The sequence below is a fragment of the Oryzias latipes genome, chromosome 18, assembly GCF_002234675.1.
Source record: "Oryzias latipes chromosome 18, ASM223467v1".
Lineage (NCBI taxonomy): Eukaryota > Metazoa > Chordata > Actinopteri > Beloniformes > Adrianichthyidae > Oryzias > Oryzias latipes.
In genome coordinates this window covers 296,694-319,181 of record NC_019876.2, presented here as the reverse complement: position 1 = coordinate 319,181, position 22,488 = coordinate 296,694, and the positions used below count along the sequence as shown (strand labels likewise).

The 22,488-nt window shown below is 51.9% G+C and overlaps 2 protein-coding genes across 4 annotated transcripts; both read left to right on the top strand.

The window, feature by feature from the left end:
* The first annotated feature begins 1,433 nt into the window (after nucleotides 1–1,433).
* On the top strand, nucleotides 1,434–9,093 carry LOC101174653 (cyclic nucleotide-gated channel rod photoreceptor subunit alpha). Its single transcript, XM_020701902.2, has 16 exons — nucleotides 1,434–1,669; nucleotides 2,150–2,306; nucleotides 2,507–2,627; nucleotides 3,378–3,446; nucleotides 3,577–3,630; nucleotides 3,702–3,824; nucleotides 3,897–4,001; nucleotides 4,240–4,346; nucleotides 4,419–4,593; nucleotides 4,957–5,093; nucleotides 5,206–5,378; nucleotides 5,573–5,698; nucleotides 5,773–5,925; nucleotides 6,004–6,235; nucleotides 7,503–7,678; nucleotides 7,744–9,093. Exons 3-16 carry the CDS (start codon nucleotides 2,530–2,532, stop codon nucleotides 7,987–7,989), a joined length of 1,974 nt encoding a protein of 657 aa, XP_020557561.1. The 5' UTR covers nucleotides 1,434–1,669; nucleotides 2,150–2,306; nucleotides 2,507–2,529; the 3' UTR covers nucleotides 7,990–9,093.
* An 847-nt stretch (nucleotides 9,094–9,940) lies between these two features.
* Nucleotides 9,941–20,738, top strand: nfxl1 (nuclear transcription factor, X-box binding like 1). 3 transcript variants are annotated; one of them, XM_023966046.1, is made up of 25 exons: nucleotides 9,967–10,133; nucleotides 10,636–10,829; nucleotides 10,903–11,100; nucleotides 11,165–11,274; nucleotides 11,354–11,484; nucleotides 11,692–11,736; nucleotides 11,838–11,971; nucleotides 12,062–12,147; nucleotides 12,231–12,306; nucleotides 12,374–12,471; nucleotides 12,892–13,006; nucleotides 13,076–13,200; nucleotides 13,280–13,402; nucleotides 13,613–13,703; nucleotides 15,631–15,751; nucleotides 15,829–15,985; nucleotides 16,069–16,160; nucleotides 16,628–16,649; nucleotides 16,741–16,863; nucleotides 16,930–17,084; nucleotides 17,161–17,230; nucleotides 19,705–19,809; nucleotides 19,884–19,964; nucleotides 20,036–20,089; nucleotides 20,376–20,738. In XM_023966046.1, exons 2-25 carry the CDS (start codon nucleotides 10,679–10,681, stop codon nucleotides 20,562–20,564), a joined length of 2,652 nt encoding a protein of 883 aa, XP_023821814.1. In that variant the 5' UTR covers nucleotides 9,967–10,133; nucleotides 10,636–10,678; the 3' UTR covers nucleotides 20,565–20,738. The 3 variants fall into 3 exon arrangements, with proteins under 3 accessions (XP_023821812.1, XP_023821814.1, XP_023821813.1); XM_023966044.1 differs by having other exon boundaries at nucleotides 9,941–10,133; nucleotides 16,741–17,084; XM_023966045.1 differs by having other exon boundaries at nucleotides 10,120–10,357; nucleotides 16,741–17,084.
* Nucleotides 20,739–22,488: the final 1,750 nt, after the last annotated feature.

Below are 22,488 nucleotides of genomic sequence, written 5' to 3'. Positions count from 1 at the left end.
CTGTGGACTCCTACAGGCTTCTGTGGACTCCTACAGGCTCCTGTGGACTCCTGCAGGTGGCTCCTGTGGACTCCTACAGGCTCCTCTGGACTCCTTCAGGTGGCTCCTGTGGACTCCTGCAGGTGGCTCCTGTGGACTCCTGCAGGCTCCTCTGGACTCCTTCAGGTGGCTCCTGTGGACTCCTGCAGGTGGCTCCTGTGGACTCCTGCAGGTGGCTCCTGTGGACTCCTACAGGCTCCTGTGGACTCCTGCAGGCTCCTGTGGACTCCTACAGGCTTCTGTGGACTCCTACAGGCTCCTGTGGACTCCTGCAGGTGGCTCCTGTGGACTCCTGCAGGCTCCTGTGGACTCCTGCATGTGGCTCCTGTGGACTCCTACAGGCTCCTGTGGACTCCTTCAGGTGGCTCCTGTGGACTCCTGCAGGTGGCTCCTGTGGACTCCTGCAGGTGGCTCCTGTGGACTCCTACAGGCTCCTGTGGACTCCTGCAGGCTCCTGTGGACTACTGCAGGCTCCTGTGGACTCCTTCAGGTGGCTCCTGTGGACTCCTACAGGCTCCTGTGGACTCCTGCAGGTGGCTCCTGTGGACTACTGCAGGCTCCTCTGGACTCCTTCAGGTGGCTCCTGTGGACTCCTGCAGGTGGCTCCTGTGGACTCCTGCAGGTGGCTCCTGTGGACTCCTACAGGCTCCTGTGGACTCCTGCAGGCTCCTGTGGACTACTGCAGGCTCCTGTGGACTCCTTCAGGTGGCTCCTGTGGACTCCTACAGGCTCCTGTGGACTCTTGCAGGTGGCTCCTGTGGACTCCTGCAGGCTCCTGTGGACTACTGCAGGCTCCTGTGGACTCCTGCATGTGGCTCCTGTGGACTCCTACATGTGGCTCCTGTGGACTCCTACAGGCTCCTGTGGACTCCTTCAGGTGGCTCCTGTGGACTCCTGCAGGTGGCTCCTGTGGACTCCTGCAGGTGGCTCCTGTGGACTCCTACAGGCTCCTGTGGACTCCTGCAGGCTCCTGTGGACTACTGCAGGCTCCTGTGGACTCCTTCAGGTGGCTCCTGTGGACTCCTACAGGCTCCTGTGGACTCTTGCAGGTGGCTCCTGTGGACTCCTGCAGGCTCCTGTGGACTACTGCAGGCTCCTGTGGACTCCTGCATGTGGCTCCTGTGGACTCCTACATGTGGCTCCTGTGGACTCTTGCAGGCTCCTGTGGACTCCTGCATGTGGCTCCTGTGGACTCCTACAGGCTTCTGTGGACTCCTGCATGTGGCTCCTGTGGACTCCTACATGTGGCTCCTGTGGACTCTTGCAGGCTCCTGTGGACTCCTGCATGTGGCTCCTGTGGACTCCTACAGGCTCCTGTGGACTCCTACAGGCTTATGTGGACTCCTACAGGCTCCTGTGGACTCCTGCAGGTGGCTCCTGGGAGGTGGACGCTCTCATCCTCTAATCCTTTTATCCCTGTCAGTTTGACAGAGGAGACTCTTCTGGAGGAGACCGCCGGACTCCCCACTCCTGTCCTCCGTTTGCTCCTCTTCTCCCCACAGGCTTAGGGACTACAGGCTTCATCTGCGTGTTTATGGGGGGTCTCTCCTGGGGTCTCGGGTGAGGAGTTTGGGGGGCTGCAGGTGGATTTAGGCCGCGTGAACCAAGGTGACGGATTATCAGCTGACAGGTAAGGAGATAATAGACTTTGATGCACATCATGTCTGCATGAAGCTGCATTTATTATTCATTTGATTTTAGAGAATGAAACAACCAGCTGCATAGCTACACAACAACACAACTGCACAACTACACAACTACACAACAACACAACTACACAACAACACAACTGCACAACTACACAACTACACAACAACACAACTACACAACAACACAACACATCTGAATACAGCAAACAGAAGATAATGTTCCTATTTTTATTCTGCCACTTTGTTGAGTCATAAAACAATCACCGTCTCTGATGAAGTTCCCTACAGCAGTCAGTCTAACATCACCTGAAGAGAAAAAACTGTTTTTAAGGAAAGATTTAAAATGTTGATGACAAAACACAAAACAACCTTTTTTCAAATGTCCTTCAGAGTAGTTTTCTGTTTTCAACTTCAAACATGTTCAGTGAGACTTTATCCATCATGAATCCATCATCTGTCAGACTTGTGGGTTTTCAGAGATGGGAGGTTTTTAGCTCCAGTTCACTGCACCGTCTGGTTCCATTACCCCCCAAGAACCCACTGAGACAGAACCTCATCCGTCAAAGTCAACCCTTCCTGACAGGAGGCAGCTGGAGGAGACACTCTGTCCACAGAGAGGTTTGTTTTATTCAAAGTTTTCTGAAACATCTCCTCAGTTTCCTGATGAGTAACAGTTTGATGAAGAGCTTTGAACGTTCCTCCTCAGCAGGACGTCCTCTGAAGTTGACGACGGAAATGGAATGATGTCATGTCAGACGTCTATTTTGTCTGGACACGTTCTCATTGGACAGTGATTTTCTGTCTCTTTGTGACCGCAGACAGCTGGAAGAACGGTGTGTCCATGGCTAAAGTGGCTCCAGTGGACCCCCGTTGTGTCAGGGAGCGGCCACCCCCTACCATTGTTCTACAGGACATGGAGGACTCTGGGGAAGGAGTGAGGTGGGTTCACCCTGAAGAACAGAACCAGAGCTTAGCATGAGGTCCACTCATCTCCAGTGACTGGAGCTCTGTGTGGACTGTAGACCTCCTCTGAGCGATGCTTGATGGGACCCTCAGTCAGATGGTGGATGAACCACCAGATCTGCAGGATCTTTCTCTGTTGGTCTGGAACTTTGGAAGTTCAAGACAAACAAACTGCAGGTGTCAGCGTTAGCTTGCTACATCAGCTTCAGCTACAACAAAAAAGCCGTCATTTGAGCTGCAGGGTTCTGCTTTGACCCGTTAACACAGAATCATGAAGCCCCGCCCCCACCGTCAGACCCGTTCACACAGACGCAGCAGCTCTGATGGGTTTGATTATTGCTAAATTTACTGAACCGTATCCTGAAAACTGAAATGCTGACGGGATCCTGGAAGGAACGTAGCATGTAGGCCTGAGTCAGAACATTAGCTCTGTGGAGAACATGATCTAGAATGTTTCTGAGTGTCGTTAGACTGAAATCAGACAAAGGAGGGATTTCTTCAGGACTGGTTGGTCTAGAAATCCACCTCAGAAGATCAGGACAAGTTTAAGACGATGAAGGTCATCTGGAGGTCTTCCTCACACCTGAGTAAAGGTGTAACAGTTTGAATCTCATCAGAATGGTTGGTGGTCTGCACTGAGCAGGTTCAGATGAGGTCTTTGGGGGGGTTTCCTGCCGGTTGTGTCTTCATGCAGACAGCTCCGTTTTCTGGTCATGTTTGTTTCAGAGTCGGCCGGAGAGCTGGACCCGGATCTCTGTTCAACGTCAACAACAGCAACAACAACGAGGAAGACGAGTAAGACAAACACCATCCTCTGAACCAGAACTTTAGTGTCCACAGAGAGAACCAAACATGTCATTACCGCAGAACCTCTCCACATTCACCAGAAGAGAAGACCTTTTCATCCTCCTCTCTTTTCTTGCAGGGAGGAAAAAAAGAGGGAAAAAAAGGAGAAGAAAGCAAAAAAGGAGAAGAAGGAGTGAGTTTCTCCTTCAGATGATGGACTCTAACAGGAAACAAAAGCATTGGTTGATGACCGTCTTCCTCCAGGAAGGACAAACAGGAGAAGAAGGAGAGGAAGGAGAAAAAACAGAAGGAAAAAGAGGAGAAGGAGAAGGAGAAGCAGAAGGCCAAAGAGAAGGAGGAGAAGGAGAAGAAGGCCAAGGAGGAGGCGTGAGTTTGATCCATCACATCTGTGTTTCTTAGTGATGATGATCGGTAACATCCATGACCGTCTTTGTCCAGAGCCAAAGAGATCACAGTCTTTGATCCAGCTGGAAACAACTACTACCACTGGCTCTTCATCATCACCATGCCCGTCATGTACAACTGGACCCTCATCATAGCCAGGTGACACCAGAACCCGCACTGTCTGTCCTGTCCGTGTTCTGAACCATCAGCGGTCTCCTCCGTCAGGATGCCGCTGAGGCTACTGTAGCTGTGACATCATCACAGGGAAACAGCAGCTTTCAGGACAGCAGGCGTGGAGCAGAAAGTCCATCATGTAGAAGCTAACGGGTCAATAGAACCAAAAGAACCAACCAGCAGGACCCAGTCTCTGCTTAACTCTGTTTTCTGTTCATTTCAGGGCCTGTTTTGAAGAACTTCAGACCGACTATCTGATCCTATGGTTCTTCCTGGACTTTGTCTCGGACATCCTTTATCTGCTAGATATGGTCTTCAGAACCAGAACCGGTCTGTAGTCTGGAGCACACCCCACAGCTCAGCCGGTCCAACCCGACCTGAACCTCTTCAACGTCTTTGCAGGTTACCTGGAGCAGGGTTTGCTTGTGAAGGATGAGAAGAAGCTGCGAGAGCGGTACATGATCAGCTTCCAGTTCAAGATGGACATGGTCTCCATGATCCCCACCGACATATTCTACCTGATCCTGGGTGTCACCTATCCAGAGATCCGACTCAACAAACTCCTGCGCTTCAACAGGTACACACGGTCAACCGAGGTCACATCATGAACACACTCACTTAAGACGTCTCCACATCTGCTGAGAGTACAGTCATGTTCTAGAACCACAACTCACGATGTTCTTAGACAAGAGACCCATCCACATCGCTGCTCTTTCATGTGACTAAATGTCCACTTAACGTGTGGTTAAAATGTTGATGGTTGTCAGCGTCTTGAATCTCTTCCTGACCTCGGTCTGGTTTTAGCTGATTGTAGAAGCTCAGATTGTTTTTACCTGACCCGTCCGTTACAGACCGATGCCGCTACACTTCCAGAACACGGAGAACACAGCAAACCGCTCAAACCAAAACCCTGACAGCGGCTCGTGTGTCTTTGTTTCAGGATGATGGAGTTCTTCCAGCGCACAGAGACCAGAACCAACTACCCAAACGCTCTTCGCATCTCCAACCTGGTCATGTACATCCTGATCATCATCCACTGGAATGCATGCCTCTACTACTCCTTCTCCAAAGCCATTGGTTTGTGACCTGATGGACCTCAGATTGACCTCTTTAAGCCTTTCGTTTGAAAGGGTTTGGATCCGGTTCAGACTCCCTTTTCCAAGCGTCTTGGTTTGTTTTGTGCTCTTAGGTTTCGGAGCTGACAGGTTCGTGTATCCGGATCCTGCAGACCCAGAGTTTGGTCGCCTGGTGAGGAAGTATGCGTACAGCATGTACTGGTCCACGCTGACTCTCACCACCATTGGAGAAACCCCGCCCCCTGTGGAGAACTCTGAGTACTTCTTTGTTGTGACTGACTTCCTGGTGGGTGTGGCTTGTTTCTCATTCCTCTGACAGTAAATGATTGGTTTCAGGTGTGGTCTGGGGTAGCTGCTGGGCTGTTATTGGTGCTCGATGAATTGAACTTTTGATACTCTCAATCTTCATCAGCGTTTGGAACGGTTGACTTAACCATTTTTCTGAACAGTACAGGTGAAGGTTCTGGTTCTTCTGTCCAGGTGGGTGTGCTGATTTTTGCCACCATCGTCGGTAACGTCGGCTCAATGATCACCAACATGAACGCGGCCAGAGCCGACTTCCAGGCTCGCATCGACGCCATCAAACAGTACATGAGCTTCAGAAAGGTCCGCAGAATCCTGATTTGTCTGCTAAGTGAACACGGTTCCAGGCCTGGAACTGAACCGCTCCCTCCTTACAGGTGACAAAGGACTTGGAGAAACGAGTCATCAAGTGGTTCGACTTCCTGTGGACAAACAAGAAAGCGGTGGACGAGAGGGAAGTTCTGAAGTACCTGCCTGACAAGCTGAGAGCAGAGATCGCCATCAACGTCCACCTGGACACGCTAAAGAAGGTCTTCACTGAAGTCGCAGAACTCCTCATGTGGGTGGGAAGATCAGAACCGCATCCTGACTTCTGTGTGGTTCTGCAGGTTCGGATCTTTGCGGACTGTGAGGCCGGTCTGCTGGTGGAGCTGGTGCTGAAGCTGCAGCCACAGGTCTACAGTCCAGGAGACTACATCTGCAAAAAGGGAGACATCGGTAGAGAGATGTACATCATCAAGGAGGGAAAGCTGGCGGTCGTGGCGGATGACGGCGTCACGCAGTTTGTTGTTCTCAGTGATGGAAGCTACTTTGGTGAGATCAGCATCCTGGCCATCAAAGGTGGGTCTTCCTCCTCTCTCTTTTTAGGAGGAGATAAATGTGGACTTTACTTTACTTTCACATGTAAAGTCTGCTGTGACGCCACGTCTGACTCAGGACGGCCTTCTTGTTGGTCTTTAAGACATGGGATCATTCAGGAAGTAGTTTCTGCTGCTTCTGAAGAACATTGAGGCATTGATGGTTAAAAGCATCTGTCTTTATTAGCAATGAAACTAAAGTCCGCTAGCTAGACGCTAACGTATAATGGAATTTCCCATAGGGCGGCTAATGCTCTGTCTACTTAAACACACATTTCTAACTAAATGAACATGTTTATAGACTCACAGGCAGGAATTATCCAAACTCTTTGAAGAAAATCTTTTTTAAAGTTACCATTTGTGTCCAAACCAGCGTTTTTTCCTGTAATGCTATAGCGCTAGCTCCACCTAGTGGCCAAACTGAAACGCCTCCAGGAGAATCGGTTTAGAGCCTTTACAATGTTAATGATCTGTACATTTTTGTTGGAGCTTCTCCGTTAGAGAAATCATGTAACACTTCATAGTGTTAACAATCAGTTTGATATTTCACTGATACCTTTTACAGTATGCCAACTGTATCAGATATGAAGATCTTTAAAACATATATTGGTTGTTATTGCATTTCTTTAAAAATATGTCTAAATGTGTATTCCATGTAAATTCAAAATTGAATCGAACCAAATTGAATGAAAGAAAGTGAATTGAATTGATTCTGAAAAATTGGATTTGCCCAGATCTAGTGTCTATTATACAACTTCAGCCAAACTTAAACTTCACATACAGCAGATTAATATGACGCAGAATGATGCTAACAATGTATACAAATGTTAAAGAAAGGTAAAAACAGACTTGGCCTTTGCTGCCAGCCCCGCCCCCAGGCTAACACACACGCCCCTTTAATTTTATTTGCACCATCTGAAGATTTATTCTTGCAAAAGTTCAGATGTTTGTTTTCATGGGAGAAACTCAGACACACTGCTGAAGCTCTAGGATGATGTCATGAAATGGGCGGTACCCACACGGAGAGAAAGGCGGAGCCTCAGAGATCGAGTCGTCTTACTTCCAGGGAGGGAAATGAGCTGAAAAAATGACTCGTATTTCATTTAAAAATAATTGTTCTTTAGTGTTCCAAAGGTAATATGTGATCACATGTATGGATCAGTTTAGTCTGGAAAGCTCTAGAAAATCATCATATAGACCTTTAAAAGGCGTGTGGTTCCCCTCCAACACCCTGTCTTCTTCTTCAACAGGCAGTAAGGCAGGAAACAGGAGGACGGCCAACATCAGAAGCATCGGGTACTCTGACCTCTTCTGTCTGTCCAAGGACGACCTGATGGAGGCGCTAACAGAGTATCCGGACGCCAAAGCCCTGCTGGAGGAGAAGGGAAGGCAGATTCTGATGAAGGACGGGCTGCTGGACCTGGAGGTACTGTAACACGCCCTGCACACGGACGTTTAGGCAACAACCGCTGTAACTGTCCTGTCCTGCAGGTGGCGGCCCAGGGCCCCGACCCCAAAGAGATCGAGGAGAAGGTTGACCGCATGACCAGCACGCTCGACGCCCTGCAGACCCGATACGCCCGGCTGCTGGCGGAGAACGAGGCCACTCAAAGCAAAATCAAACACCGGGTCACACGGCTGGAGAGAAAGCTAGCCCCGCCTCCACGACCTGACCTCCCTGGGGATGCCCCGCCCCCTCCAACCCCTGAGACCGCTAAAGAGGAAGAGAAGAAATAGGTGGAAGATGAGGAGGAGCAGGAGGACTGAGAAGAATCAGCAGGGCAGTCCTGAAGGACTGTAGGCAGGAGCTGAAGTTTGTTATCCTGAAACACGTTTAGGGTTGGGATCAGGTTTCCGTTAACCGTTTCACGTCTGGACTAGATTTTCAGAGAAAGCCCTGACAGCCTGCTGGGAGGACGTTCACTGTCAGACAAGAACAACTGGAGAAGAACTGAGGTCCAGGAAGAACTTTACTCCGGATGACAAGAGCACTAGAGGACTTCTGGAGGCGTGATGTAGCATTGTTGTCATGTCGTAAAACACTGTAACATACGTGAAGCATGTATGGATTAGCTGTCTCAGTCCTGCAGATGTGGTCTCTCTGTAGTTTTCACTTTGCAGCATTGTTTTTATCTAAACGCTCCACTGAAGGTCTGGGTTTGTCCAAACCTAAAGATCGTGTTTGTGTTTCTGTGTCCAATCGATCGTAAAGCTTTACACACATCCTGCAGAACGCTTTCTATCCCCACATTCACTCACATGTTGGAGGAAACATCAAAGAAATCTGTCTTTAAACCACCGTTCAACCCTTTATGCAAATCATGACGTTCCTACGGATTCTGAAGTGGAGGAAAGCAGCTTTGTGCTGATGTGCATCACCTTTTCTCCAGGTCAGAATCTGTAATAATGACATTAATTGTGTAAATGATCACAGAGTTAAAGAACTTCAGAGAATGCAGTTATGTTGCAGCTGTTGGCAACAAGGTTAAAGCACAACTTTATCACTTACCCAACTCCCAATGGTAACCCTTGTTCTATCCTAGGCACTTTAACATTGGGAGGTGGGTCATCTAGACCCACTAGACAGAGCTCTGAACCTTTTTTCTTCAATGATTTGTGATCTTCACTGGTGTCCATGGATTCCATGAAATCTTTCCACCTTTATCCACCTTTGTCATGGTAGGGAGAACACCTCAATGGAAGGGGGGGGTCATCTAAGATAGCACAAGGGTTAAACAGATCATTGGACACAGAACCACAGCGGTTCATGCTAACTATGACTCTGCTGTAAATTTGCTTGTAACCAGAAATTCTGTAGAAATAAAGACATTTTATAAGAAATGTGATGTCAGTCATAAAAATATTTCTGACAGATATTATAGCTTTGGTTGTTCAGCAAACCGGCAGTGATGTATTTTTGAAAAGAATGATTTTCTGTTGAGAGTTTCTGCTGACGTCATCAGTCTATTTATTGATCTGCTTCCTGTCTGTCCGCTAAAATAAGCCAAAGCTAACTTGGTTTCGTTTTTAATTATTTTATTTATATATTCAAAGTATTCAGGCACTTCTTTTTTAAATAAACTTTATTGCACATTATGCCATTTTACAGGACTTCACATTAAGTTATGCAATAAGAACACAATTACAAATATTAAATACATATATGTATAAAAAACAAGAACAGAAATAGAAATAAGTCAGGATTAAACTTTAGGAGAAAATGTTGAATCTTTCACATACAGACAAGGTTTTCATTGCTTTTTGCTTCTCAGAATTACGAATACTATTAATAAACGGATTGAACTCAGAAAAGGAGACAATGAAACAAGGATTTCAACCAGAGAATTTACATTTGTGAAAATGAACGTTGGCCAAAATGAGCAACAGATTTCAAAGTAAACCAGAGTCTTTTGTATATTATTTGATATTGGACCCAAAAGGACATCTTTCAGAATAAAACTAAACAAGAATCTATTCTTGAATGAAGGAAATCATAAATCTTCTGCTAAAACACTTTAACTTGAGGACAATAACAGAAAAGATGTGACTGTTTCAGGGGAACAGCAGCAGAGAGACTACAGAGTTTCGATGTTTAATCTAAATCTATTCTGAATAAATGATTTAACTGGCTAAATTCTGTCTATAATCTAAAAATAACCGTCATTTTAAAGGATTCAGGCCCGGTCCGTCTGCTGCTGACACGTCACACCTGAAGGTTGGCTGCTTCGGTGTCCGAAAAGGTTCCGCAGGATTGTGGTAATTGTAGTTTTTAATGGGAATGTTCCACTTGATTTTCCGCTTAAGAACTACAAATACCAGAGTGCATGGCGATACTTTGCGCATGACATCTAGGAGGCAACACAGTGATTCTCCCTGCAGAGGTGGGTCAACTTCAAACTTCTGAAAGATGAACTTTTATTTGAGTCCGAACCGAAGTGTTTAAACTCATGAACGCTCCGTTTGTCCTTCAAAGTGCCGCTTACAGGAAGTGACGTAGTTCAGGCGCCTTTTCCTCTTGTGTTGTTAGCTTACAGCGGCTAGCCGGCGGCTAACAGCATGAACTGAACACAGGAGGGCTTTCAGAGTGGACTCTGAACCTGCACAGGTGTGTTCACGTCAGCGTTAGTTCACCTGTGTGACGTCACTGGACGTTGTGGAGTATTTTAACCAGAAAAAGGCTCTTTTAACTGCGGTCATTAGAGCTGCACATGCCGTGGGACTGGAGCATGCGCACTGCTCACGTTCCGATGTGATGAATGGATCAGTCTGGACCGGATCGGTTCTGCTGAGTCATTGGGTTTGGACGGACCTGGTGGCCGTTCAGGGGGCGGAGCTCAGTAACTCCATTAACTCCATGGTGGTTTTCTCTCTGGGACTTCACAGGTGAGGCTGTGCAGGTGAGGCTGGACGTTGGGAGGCGGTTGCCATGGAGCCCGCCTGGCGACAGCAGGGCAGGGGGCGGGGGCGTGGCCAGAACACTCAGGATGAAAGACCCCGCCCCTCGCAGAAGGAGAAGGCGGTCCCAGGACGGGGAGGCGGAGGGATGAGGACGGACCCGGGCCCGGATCTTCCTCAGGGTGAGGAAGAGTTCTGATGGATGAAGCAGGTACCGGACCGGCACCTGTAACCTTCCTCTGCTCTCTGACACAGCTGGCGCCGTCCAGTGCAAGTTTGAGGAGATCCGGAGGTCCAACCAGGCGGCTGCCAAGAGACTGGTGGAAATCCACGTCAGCTCCTCCTCCTCCTCCTCCTCCTCGGATGAAGAGGAGAACGAGGACGGGAACCAGAAGGAGGGCCAGAGAGGGAGGATCCTGGCGTCGACCTTCACCACGTACACCGACCAGACGGGTGAGTGGGCGCCGGGGTCAGGAGGGGCGTGTGTCTGTAAACCGACCGCTGCGCTCTGGTTCAGGCGGCGACGCCTCGGCTCTGACCCGGACCGGTCAGTACGTCAGCGAGCTGTTCCAGTCCGGAGCCGTCACCTGCCTGATCTGCATCGCCTCGGTCAGGAGGACGCAGGCGGTGAGTGGCGCACGCCATCCGCCGATCATCGGACAGCACATCAAGCTCCGCCCCCTCACACCTGTCCCTCCGCCTGCAGGTGTGGAGCTGCGGCGGCTGCTTCTCCCTCTTCCACCTCCCCTGCATCCAGAAGTGGGCCAGAGACTCGGTCTTCCTCGTGTCCTCCGTGACCGATGAAGACTTCGGGCAGCGGGACCACCCGTGGCCGTGGTGAGGAGCCCCTCCCCTCTCTGGGTTCTGGGGACGTTTGGGTCGGGTTTGTTCTAAATGTGGGTGGGAACCTCGATGGGGACGATCTAAGGCTCTGCAGAACCTCTGGTTCCTGAGCAGAGCTGCAGGGTTCTTCAGGAGAACCCGGTTCTGAACCAGGTTCTGGGTTCTTTGGATGATCTGGACCGGTTTCATGTTTCTCCTCAGTCCAAAGTGCCGGACGGAGTATCCGCCGAGCTCCACGCCCAGCAGGTGAGGCCGTCCTCCAGAGGGGGGCTGTGAGCAGAACCCCAGCCCCCCCCCCTTCTCCTGGTCATTTCTGCTGAGTCACTGTTCCTCTGTGGTGCGTTCAGGTACACGTGTTACTGCGGGAAGCTGCAGGACCCCCCGGCCGACCCCTGGCTGGTCCCTCACTCCTGCGGCGCCGTGTGCCAGAGGCAGCTGAAGCCCAGCTGTGGCCACACCTGTCTGCTGCTGTGTCACCCCGGTAACCGAACACGACCCCCCCCCCCCCCATCCCCCCCGTGCATCAGGACACAGCTTTTTGGAAAAACATGACCCTGTGTGCCGCCTTCAGGTCCCTGTCCGCCCTGTCCCAAGATGGTGTCCGTCTCCTGCCTGTGTGGCAAAGCTAAGCCCCTCCCCCGCCGCTGCAGCAACAAGGTGAGCTCTGACGGTGGGGACTGGGGGCGGGGCTGTTGTGCGTCCGTGTGACCAGCTGTGTGTGTGTGTGTGTGCGTCTGCAGGCCTGGTCCTGCCAGCAGAGGTGTGGGAGGCTGCTGGCCTGTCAGCAGCACACCTGTTCCGAGCCCTGCCACTCAGGTAAGCCCCGCCCAGCTCCCGGTCTGCCCCCCCTGGTTGGACGCTGACGCGCATCTGTTTGTGTCAGAGTGCGCCCCCTGTCCCAGAGTGAGCCTGCAGAGCTGCGTGTGCGGCCGCCAGAAGGCGGAGCGGCCCTGCGCCGGCCCCCGCTGGACCTGTGCGCAGGTGAGTCTGTCGTTTCCATGGAAACCGCGTCGCTTCTGATTTACTAAGAGGAGAAAAGCTGGTGAAGGATGTGATTCATTACATCTGTTCACCCATCATCAGCAAACGATCCTGAAACCTCTGCTGGTCTCTGAATGACTGTAATCCCAACAGATTCTGGCGCTTCGGCTGCTTTCTGCCAGAGTTCACATTAAACCACTTCAATACTGGAAATGCTGCATATTTGAGCTCAGAAACTTGTCTCAGAATCTGTTGGAGTTATGTCTGATGGGTTTCTGTGAGTCAGAGAAGTCTAAACGAGTTTAAAGGAACGTTTTTGCTTTACCTTCAAAGACTTTGGCTCCACCTGGTGTCCATCAGCGGTACTGCAGGTCTGAGCTGATGACTGAAGCAGCGGATGTGTGTTATTGTGTCTCTCAGGTGTGCGGCGCCCCCCTCTCTTGTGGGAATCACACCTGTGAACAGGTGTGTCATGATGGAGTGTGCCCCCCCTGCCCCCGCTCGCTCAGCAGATCCTGTCCCTGCGGCAAAACCAGTGAGAGGACGCCTCCTCCGCGCCGCCCGGAGCCCACGCCGCCTCCTCCTGACCTGTCTGTGGTTGCAGGGTCGTCTCTGCCGTGCACGGAGGAGGTGCCCCCCTGTGGAGACACCTGCGACCGCCCGCTGTCCTGTTTGAAGCACACCTGCTCCATGAGGTGTCACCGCGGCAGCTGTGAGACCTGCCGACAGGTGACGGACACGCGCAGCTGTTCCACATGCACGCACTCGCAGGCACGCACTCACACGTGACGCTCTGCTGTGCCTGCAGGAGGTGGAGAGGGAGTGCAGGTGTGGCAAACACCGGAAGAAGACGGCCTGTCATAAGGAGTACCTGTGCGACTCCAAGTGTCCAAAGACCAGGAACTGCCAGAGGCACCAGTGCAGGAGGAAGGTGAGGGGGGGGCCTCCTCAGGTGGGGGTGTTCTGCTGGCAGCAGCTGTTCCCACTCCCCTAAATGTCACTCATGCCGCTCCATGTGATGGCTGAAGGTCGATATGGGGCAGGGTCTCGTCTGCCGCCGTTATCGCGTTTGCAGTGTGACATTTTCACGGGTATTAACCTGAGCTCCGCTCTCTGCTTCCCATCATGCTCTCTGTTTCAGTGTTGCCCCGGTAACTGCCCCCCCTGTGACCAGAGCTGCGGGCGAACTCTGGGATGTCGCAACCACAAGTGTCCGTCTGTCTGTCACCAAGGTAACGCCCAGAAGCTGAGACTGGACTGTTTGAAGCAGCAGAAGAGGTTCAGAGCAGAAACCGGGTCTGGGTTCTGCTCGGTCCAGGAGGCGTCTCCCCCTACAGGCAGCTTAGAGTACTGCAGCAGGAGACTCTTCTGAAGGATAGAAACCAGATTTGAACACACGCAGTTTCTTTATTAGTTTCTGATTCATCTGACTTGCTTCATGGTTTGGACCTTCTGGGTTCCTCTCCTGATTGGTCGGTTGTGGAGAACGTTGTGTTGTTGTTGGCATGTGATAACACACAAACACACACACACAGTGGGAGGACAGGCTGCTTACAGCAACAGCCTGTCCTCCCTACAGAGTGGTGTGAGTGACGGCTTCCTGTGTGTCTGATGTGAGGTCAGATGTCTGCGCTCTGATTGGATAACCAGCCGGCTTCATTCCTGAGTGGATCTGGCAGCTGATTGGTCGCTCTGAGCTTTTGGAGCGGCAGACAGACGGCGCCGCTGACAGGCTGCGGTTGTGTGTCTTTGTGCTGCTGTGGTTGTGTGTCTCTCTTGTGTCGCACATGTCAGGCTGGAGTCTGGGGCTCTGACCCGGTTCTGTGGGTCCAAATCCATGGTGGGACGTCTCTGTGGTGTTTGTGTCTTCATGGAGACGCTGATGTTAGGACTTTGGTTCTGGTTCTTCTGTGGAGTCTGGGCTTTGTGAGTCCTGGTGGGGTTCTGTAAAGTTCTACAGTGGTGGCCCGTCCAGTACGCAGAGGTGATCTGGACCTCCACAGTCTTCTCCTCCACCCAAACGTTAAAGGAGTCCCTTCTCCTCAGGGTTGCAGGTTTGAATCCTCGGCGCCAGAGCAGATTGGACCTACATGAAGTCCAGAACAGAACCAGCCTGGTTCTAGAGCGATTCCCTGTTCCCACAGCTGTTCTTCTACCTCTGTTAGTAACCATGGCAACAGCGCTGACTTTTACTCCACATGAAAGACTTCAGTTTCTGCTTGATGTAGGCGGGGTTTTTTTTGATTGACAGATGTCAGTACGATCTTTACCTGTAGATGTGGGCGTGGTTTATCCCCCCTCAGGCCTTGTGCCCCTCCCATTTCATGATTTTTTTAAACGTTGATTGGCGTTGGTCAGGACGTGGCGTGCACTCCGTCCGTCTAAACGCAGTCAGACGTGAATGTGGCGAATGCGATGATGACATCATCTGCTGTCAGACTGAAGATGCCACATAAGCCACGCCCAGAGTTCTGGTCCAGTAGGGGGTGGTTTTAAAGAGAACCGAGGCTGTCCTGACTCGGCCCCTGACGGGGAACCGACCCAGCTCCACTGGTTCCTGAACCAGAGCCTCTAACCTCTGTGACCCGGCTGTGCTGTGTCCGGGTCGGATCAGAACTGTGGGCTGACGTCCTGACCGTCCGTGAGGTCACCGCGGGTCAGCTGACACCTGCAGACCCTCTGGAGGATCAACGGGACGTCAAGAGCTGCTCATCAGCGCTGGACTGAGCATGCTCAGTACTCACAGCCGTCCGGGTCGATGGGCTGTCACTGACAGGAACCGGGCCGAGTGCAGACGGGTTATTTCCAGCACCAGAACATCTGACAGCAGAGCTGATGACCTTCACGGGACGCCGCGCCTCCTTATCTGTCAGGCGGAGCACGAGTCTGGGCGACTCGCTGAAGGTCAGCCGAACGCGGCGCTCTGATGGTGATCAGGAGAGGAGGGGGCGGAGCCTCCTGATCTTCACTGTGAGGGCCGACATCGCTGTGGGTTTGAACCCGCTGCTGCACAGCCAGCTGTTTGCTGGTGGAGGGTCTTCTCCAGCAAACAGCAGGCTGTGCGGCAGCGGCCCTGCGGGTTTGAACCAGCGGGGCCGCTGCCGCACAGCCTGGTTTGCAGGTCCTCTCCTGCATCAGTGAGGTTTCCCGCCTCCTCAGGAAGCTGTTATCCGTGTCCGGAGACGGTGGAGGTGCGCTGCTCCTGCGGCGCCAGCGTGCTGGTCGTCCCGTGTGGTCGAGAGAGGACCACCAAGCCGCCGCGCTGCAAAGAGGCCTGCAGGTAAACCACCGCCAGCGGGAGGGGCTTCACGTTCACGGAGCTCCGCCCATCCGCAGGTGTCTCTCTGGTGTCCTCAGGTGCCCCCCCTCCTGCCATCACCCCTCCAGGGAGCCTCACCGGTGCCACCCGGGGCCCTGCCCCCCCTGCAGGCAGCTGTGCCTCCTCCCCCTCCCCCGCTGCAGCCACACCTGCCCACAGCCGTGCCATGACCTGGTTCTGGTTCGGTCCCAGCAGGTGGGTTCTGTTCTGGTTCTGGCTGTTCTGGAACCACACTTCCTGTTTCCAGCCGGGCCCTGACCCCTCCTCTCTGTGTTTAGGTTCAGCTGGCGGGTCCGTGGGAGCAGCCGTCAGAACCGGCGTTCATGAAGAAGGCGCTGCCCTGCCCCCCGTGCCAAGTCCCCATCCCAACGTAGGTCCAGGAGCCAGAACCCATCCAGATCAGATCCTGACAGGAACCACTTCCTGCTGCCGCCGGGGCGGGAAATAAATCAAACCGATTCACAAACGCGATAAAACATCAGGAACACAAACACAGCAGAGGGGGCGGAGCTTGATCTTTGCATAGGATCTGCGGCTGGGGGCGGGGCTTGTTATGAGTGTTTCATAAGCGTTTGTGTGCTGACAGAACCTGATGGAAGGGTCGGTATCAGACCCAGTAGAACTGACCCACATGAGAACCACAGACCCACTGCACGTCTGTCCACATGTGGGCTCCAGATCTGAGGAGACTAGAACCCATCAGAACCCGCATGCCAGAACAGTGTTCCTGTCAGGAACTGGTCCAGGATGTGAGGCCTGCTTCATTTGGGGGCGGGGCATTCTGGAGATCATGTGATTGCAGGGAACCTGATGCTTAAGGTTCTGTTTGTGTTTCAGGTCCTGTTTTGGAGAACATGAGGTGAGAACCCCTTCCAGTCTGCTTATCCTGGTCGGGTCGGTTCTGGTCCTCCTTCAGACCAGCTGTTGTGTGTGTGTGTGTGTGTGTGCAGGTCACCCCGGTGCCGTGTTGTCGTCAGGGTCCGTTTTCCTGCGGGTGTCCCTGTGGACGTCCGTTGGCGTGCGGGAACCACCACTGCAGCAGGAAGTGTCACCTGGTTACCGACGACGACCAGGTGAGACCCTCAGGGTCGTCGTCGCAGACGGACTCTGCAGCCGCTGAGCGTTTGCTGTGTTTCCAGTGTGAGGGGTGTGAGGAGGGCTGCAGTAGGCCACGCCCACCCGGTTGCCCCCACTCCTGCCCCCGCCCCTGTCACCCAGGTGACTGCCCCCCCTGCAACCAAATGATCCGCCAGCGCTGCCACTGCAAGATCAGCATGCTCTACGTGGAGTGCACGTGAGTGCGCACGGACACGCACTGCTCAGTGATGTCAGAGCGCCGCGTGACGATAAAGTTTTATGATCGTCTGCAGGAAGCTGACTGCAGCGGATGCGCAGCTGAAGGTGCAGCTGGGATCCTGTGGCAACCAGTGTCCCAAAGAGGTACACAACCACACAACCAGTGACCCACAGAGGTACACAACTACACAATAACACAACCAGTGTTCCAAAGAGGTACACAACCACACAACCAGTGACCCACAGAGGTACACAACTACACAACCAGTGACCCACAGAGGTACACAACTACACAATAACACAACCAGTGTTCCAAAGAGGTACACAACCACACAACCAGTGACCCACAGAGGTACACAACTACACAATAACACAACCAGTGTTCCAAAGAGGTACACAACCACACAACCAGTGTCCCAAAGAGGTACACAACCACACAACCAGTGACCCACAGAGGTACACAACTACACAATAACACAACCAGTGTTCCAAAGAGGTACACAACCACACAACCAGTGACCCACAGAGGTACACAACTACACAATAACACAACCAGTGTTCCAAAGAGGTACACAACCACACAACCAGTGTCCCACAGAGGTACACAACTACACAATAACACAACCAGTGTCCCAAAGAGGTACACAACCACACAACCAGTGTCCCAAAGAGGTACCCAACCACACAACCAGTGTCCCAAAGAGGTACACAACTACACAATAACACAACCAGTGTCCCAAAGAGGTACCCAACCACACAACCAGTGTCCCAAAGAGGTACCCAACCACACAACCAGTGTCCCAAAGAGGTACCCAACCACACAACCAGTGTCCCAAAGAGGTACACAACCACACAACCAGTGTCCCAAAGAGGTACACAACCACACAACCAGTGTCCCAAAGAGGTACACAACCACACAACCAGTGTCCCAAAGAGGTACACAACCACACAACCAGTGTCCCAAAGAGGTACACAACTACACAATAACACAACCAGTGTCCCAAAGAGGTACACAACCACACAACCAGTGTCCCAAAGAGGTACACAACCACACAACCAGTGTCCCACAGAGGAACACAACCACACAACCAGTGTCCCACAGAGGAACACAACCACACAACCAGTGTCCCAAAGAGGTACACAACTACACAATAACACAACCAGTGTCCCAAAGAGGAACACAACCACACAACCAGTGTCCCACAGAGGAACACAACTACACAATAACACAACCAGTGTCCCAAAGAGGTACCCAACCACACAACCAGTGTCCCAAAGAGGTACCCAACCACACAACCAGTGTCCCAAAGAGGTACCCAACCACACAACCAGTGTCCCAAAGAGGTACACAACCACACAACCAGTGTCCCAAAGAGGTACACAACCACACAACCAGTGTCCCAAAGAGGTACACAACCACACAACCAGTGTCCCAAAGAGGTACACAACCACACAACCAGTGTCCCAAAGAGGTACACAACTACACAATAACACAACCAGTGTCCCAAAGAGGTACACAACCACACAACCAGTGTCCCAAAGAGGTACACAACCACACAACCAGTGTCCCACAGAGGAACACAACCACACAACCAGTGTCCCACAGAGGAACACAACCACACAACCAGTGTCCCAAAGAGGTACACAACTACACAATAACACAACCAGTGTCCCAAAGAGGAACACAACCACACAACCAGTGTCCCACAGAGGAACACAACTACACAACCAGTGTCCCAAAGAGGTACACAACTACACAACCAGTGTCCCAAAGAGGTACACAACTACACAATAACACAACCAGTGTCCCACAGAGGAACACAACCACACAACCAGAGTCCCACAGAGGAACACAACCACAGAAGCATGTCAGGTGTTGTGTAGCCTGGTGTTCCTGCTGGTTGTGATGTTGTGTTCCTCCGTCTCTGGTCTGTAGACTCCATGGTTCTGATTTCATGTCAGTCACGTTTCTGCTTCATGTTGACACACAACTCGTTCATGTCTACATCTGGTTGTGGTAAATAGAACTTTGTGTCTCAGAGACTTCACTTCAGTAAACTCCTGTCAGACTCTTCACCAGGAAATAAGCTCCAGTTTACAGACGGCTCTGTGGTGGAGCGTCTGCCATGTTCTCATGCTCTGCAGGAGCATTTCAGTATTCCCAACACGGTTCTGTATGAGTGACCATCAGTGCTGTGACCAACACAACTGTTACACAACATTAACACAACTGCATCACGGCCGTCCAGCAGTTGGAGCAGAACAGCAGCAGCGTCTCCTCCGGGACTCGGTTCTGTGGCGCCGCCGTGTCTGTTTGGTTCCACCTGGCAGTGATTTAGTGTTTAGATTCCGACACGGACCGGATCACGTCCTGATCTCCTCCACATGTCTGGAGGAGGACTGTAAGGTCACGGAGGAAACGCCCAGACACTCCTGCTCCTCTGGAGCCTCGCTCCAACTGCTGATGTCACGTTCTCTGACATGACCCCAAAGAATTGTGGGATTGTTTTGTCTCATGGAGGATCTCCAGTGTCTGGAAGGAGCTGAAGGAGGCAGCCATGTTTGTTTTAGTCACTGCAGCTCTTCTGGTGTGTGTCTCTGTGTGTCTCTGTGTGTAGCTGGGCTGCGGCCATCGCTGTAAGCAGGTGTGCCATCCAGGTGTGTGTGAGGAGACGTGTCACCAGAAGGTGAAGCTGCGGTGCTCCTGCAGGAGGATCAGGAAGGTGAGGAGCAGACGTTGTGGTTGAAGGAGCTCACATGGGGGCGGAGCTTCAGCTGTGGTCATACGTGTGTGCAGGAGGTGCCGTGCTCCCTGTCCTCCCAGTCCTCCCCTCAGTGTGATGATGTGTGCAGAGAGCAGAGGCAGCGGCTCAGCCAGGTAAAGACGCACCTGCACGGCTCACCTGTTCTCACCTGGACGCACTCTGACTGCTGTGTGTGTTTGTGCAGCTGAAGGAGGCGGAGCTAAGAGCCGCAGAGGAGGAGGAGCAGAGGAGGCTGCAGGTCAGTCCAAACTCACCTGTGACTTGCAGGTGGGGGTGGAGCCTAACAAACACCTGAACAGCTGAAAGGTTCTGACATTCTTACAGAACCGGGACAAAAATTTCTGATGTTTTCTGAGACGTTGGAGAACCTGACCTGACCGTCTGATGGTTGGTGGGGGGGTTAAACCCCGCCCCCTGCAGACTGTCCCGTCTGCGCAGACTTAAGAGCTGCAGTCTAGCCGGCAAACCCAGTGAGGTTCTGGAGTTTGGTTCTGTTCTGAGCTGAACATGGTTCTCCTCCTCAGGAGGAGCTGGAGGCCTTTGAGAAGCGGCAGCAGCGAGGGGGGAGGAGGAACAAGCGCCGGAGGAGGGAGGAGGTGGACGATGAGCAGGAGAGGGCGGCCCGGTGGAGGAGGCGTGTCCTCGTGGTCCTGGTCCCGCTGGGCGGCGTGCTGCTGTCCGCCGCCTTCTACTACCTGCTGAGCCCAGCCTGAGGGAGCACAAGCCCCGCCCCCTTCAGCGGCGGGGGGAGCAGTGGCTTTCTGCTTACCTGGAAGTCCAAGTTTAGCTTCTAGTTGAGTTAGAATCTTCTGGAACATCTGTGATCTTCAGACGTGATCTCTGGATCTTTACTTTCATGACAATAAAATCCTGATTTTGTTTCTGAACATCGTCGTTTCTGACGTGGTGATGATGACGCGTCACTCTGAGCCTGCAGGGGGGGGGCAGAGCAGACAGCTGGGGAGCAGCGGTCGGTCCAGAGATGACCTTCAGCATGAGGCAGCCACAACATGCAGAGCTTCAGTCACAGACTGGCCTTGAGATTCATGAAGGTCATCCGAAGGTCAGAGTCCAGAAAACAAAAATGCAGAATTATGCAGGAAGGAGGTTTCTTTACATTTTGCTGTTTGAATGCTGATGGTTTCTCACGATGAACAGTCTGCTTTCAAAATAAAAGCCAACCAGAAAACCAAAGGCTGCAGTTCCTCCTCTGACCACTAGAGGTTAAAACTGGAGGCCCACCTTTACAGACCCTGGAATTTAAAATGTCCACGTCAACGTCACACTGCTCCGTCTGCGGTGGTCTGTGCTCTGTCTGCGGTGGACTGCAGTCCGTCTGCAGTGGTCTGTGCTCCGTCTGCGGTCCGTCTGCAGTGGTCTATGCTCCGTCTGCGGTCCGTCTGCAGTGGTCTGTGCTCCGTTTGCGGTGGACTGCGGTCCGTCTGCAGTGGTCTGTGCTCCGTTTGCGGTGGACTGCGGTCCGTCTGCAGTGGTCTGTCCTCCATCTGCAGTGGTCTGTGCTCTGTCTGCGGTGGACTGCAGTCCGTCTGCAGTGGTCTGTGCTCCGTCTGCGGTCCGTCTGCAGTGGTCTGTGCTCCGTCTGCGGTCCGTCTGCAGTGGTCTATGCTCCGTTTGCGGTGGACTGCGGTCCGTCTGCAGTGGTCTGTGCTCCGTTTGCGGTGGACTGCGGTCCGTCTGCAGTGGTCTGTCCTCCATCTGCAGTGGTCTGTGCTCCGTCTGCGGTCCGTCTGCAGTAGACTGCGGTGGTCTGCGCTCCGTCTGCGGTGGTCTGCGGTCCGTCTGCAGTGGTGCATCTGGATTGACACAAAAACTGTAAAGTTTTTTCTCCATCATTTCTGCGTGACGGTCGTCTCTCCACAAGGTTTATGTCTATTTTCAGTCTGTTAGCTCGTCATGTCGCGGCAAAAACCCGGAAAACAGGAACCGGGTCCTGGTTGCAACATAAAAATGTATTTCATTTTGTATTTAAGGTGATGTGCCCACGGACCAGTAAGTAGAGGTGTTCTCTTAAATCAGGTTAATGCAGCTCTTCTTAGTATATTGCAGTCCTGGTTTTTACCCAGAATCCTCTAGGTGTCTTTTTTTTAAATCATTATTTAGTCTTTTTTTTTCATTACTTTTTTAATTAATCTTTAGTGTAATTACTTTAGAATTGAAAGGAAACTTATTTAAATAACTTCTGTATTTATTTGCATTCATCACTGTAAAGGCCCTACAAAAAACAAAAAAAAAACGAAGGTACAACATTGTTTAGCAGAACAATCGGGAGGAAAAAAAAAAAAGCTTGCTGGGTCCAGTCAAGACGACAGGTTCCCACTTAGTTGGAAGTTCAGATGCATTCTGAGAAGAAAACCTGGTTGAAAACTGCTGTAAGACTAGTAACATTTCAGACCAAGGACGAATATTCGCCAGCGTTTTTTGTGTTCACACCCAGGCGATTTTCGCTGACGATGAGCCGAGCGAACATGCAATTTCATTCCCTGACATTAGATGGCGCTTAATGTAAACAGAAACACTCCTGTACACAAGGTGGCGCTGCGCAACTTTACGCTTCTTAAAGTCGCTTTTCACTCAGAGGAAGAGAGCAAGTATTTACGCGCTTGTCAGAATCAAACA

Coding starts and splice junctions, on each gene's coding strand:
- LOC101174653 (XM_020701902.2), top strand. CDS start 2,530: ATGGCTAAAGTGGCTCCAGTGGACCCCCGTTGTGTCAGGGAGCGGCCA. Junction 3,447..3,576: donor AACAACAACGAGGAAGACGA/GTAAGACAAACA, acceptor CTTTTCTTGCAG/GGAGGAAAAAAAGAGGGAAA. Junction 6,236..7,502: donor CAGCATCCTGGCCATCAAAG/GTGGGTCTTCCT, acceptor CTTCTTCAACAG/GCAGTAAGGCAGGAAACAGG.
- nfxl1 (XM_023966044.1), top strand. CDS start 10,679: ATGGAGCCCGCCTGGCGACAGCAGGGCAGGGGGCGGGGGCGTGGCCAG. Junction 15,986..16,068: donor TTCTGGTTCGGTCCCAGCAG/GTGGGTTCTGTT, acceptor CTCTGTGTTTAG/GTTCAGCTGGCGGGTCCGTG. Junction 17,231..19,704: donor GCAACCAGTGTCCCAAAGAG/GTACACAACCAC, acceptor CTCTGTGTGTAG/CTGGGCTGCGGCCATCGCTG.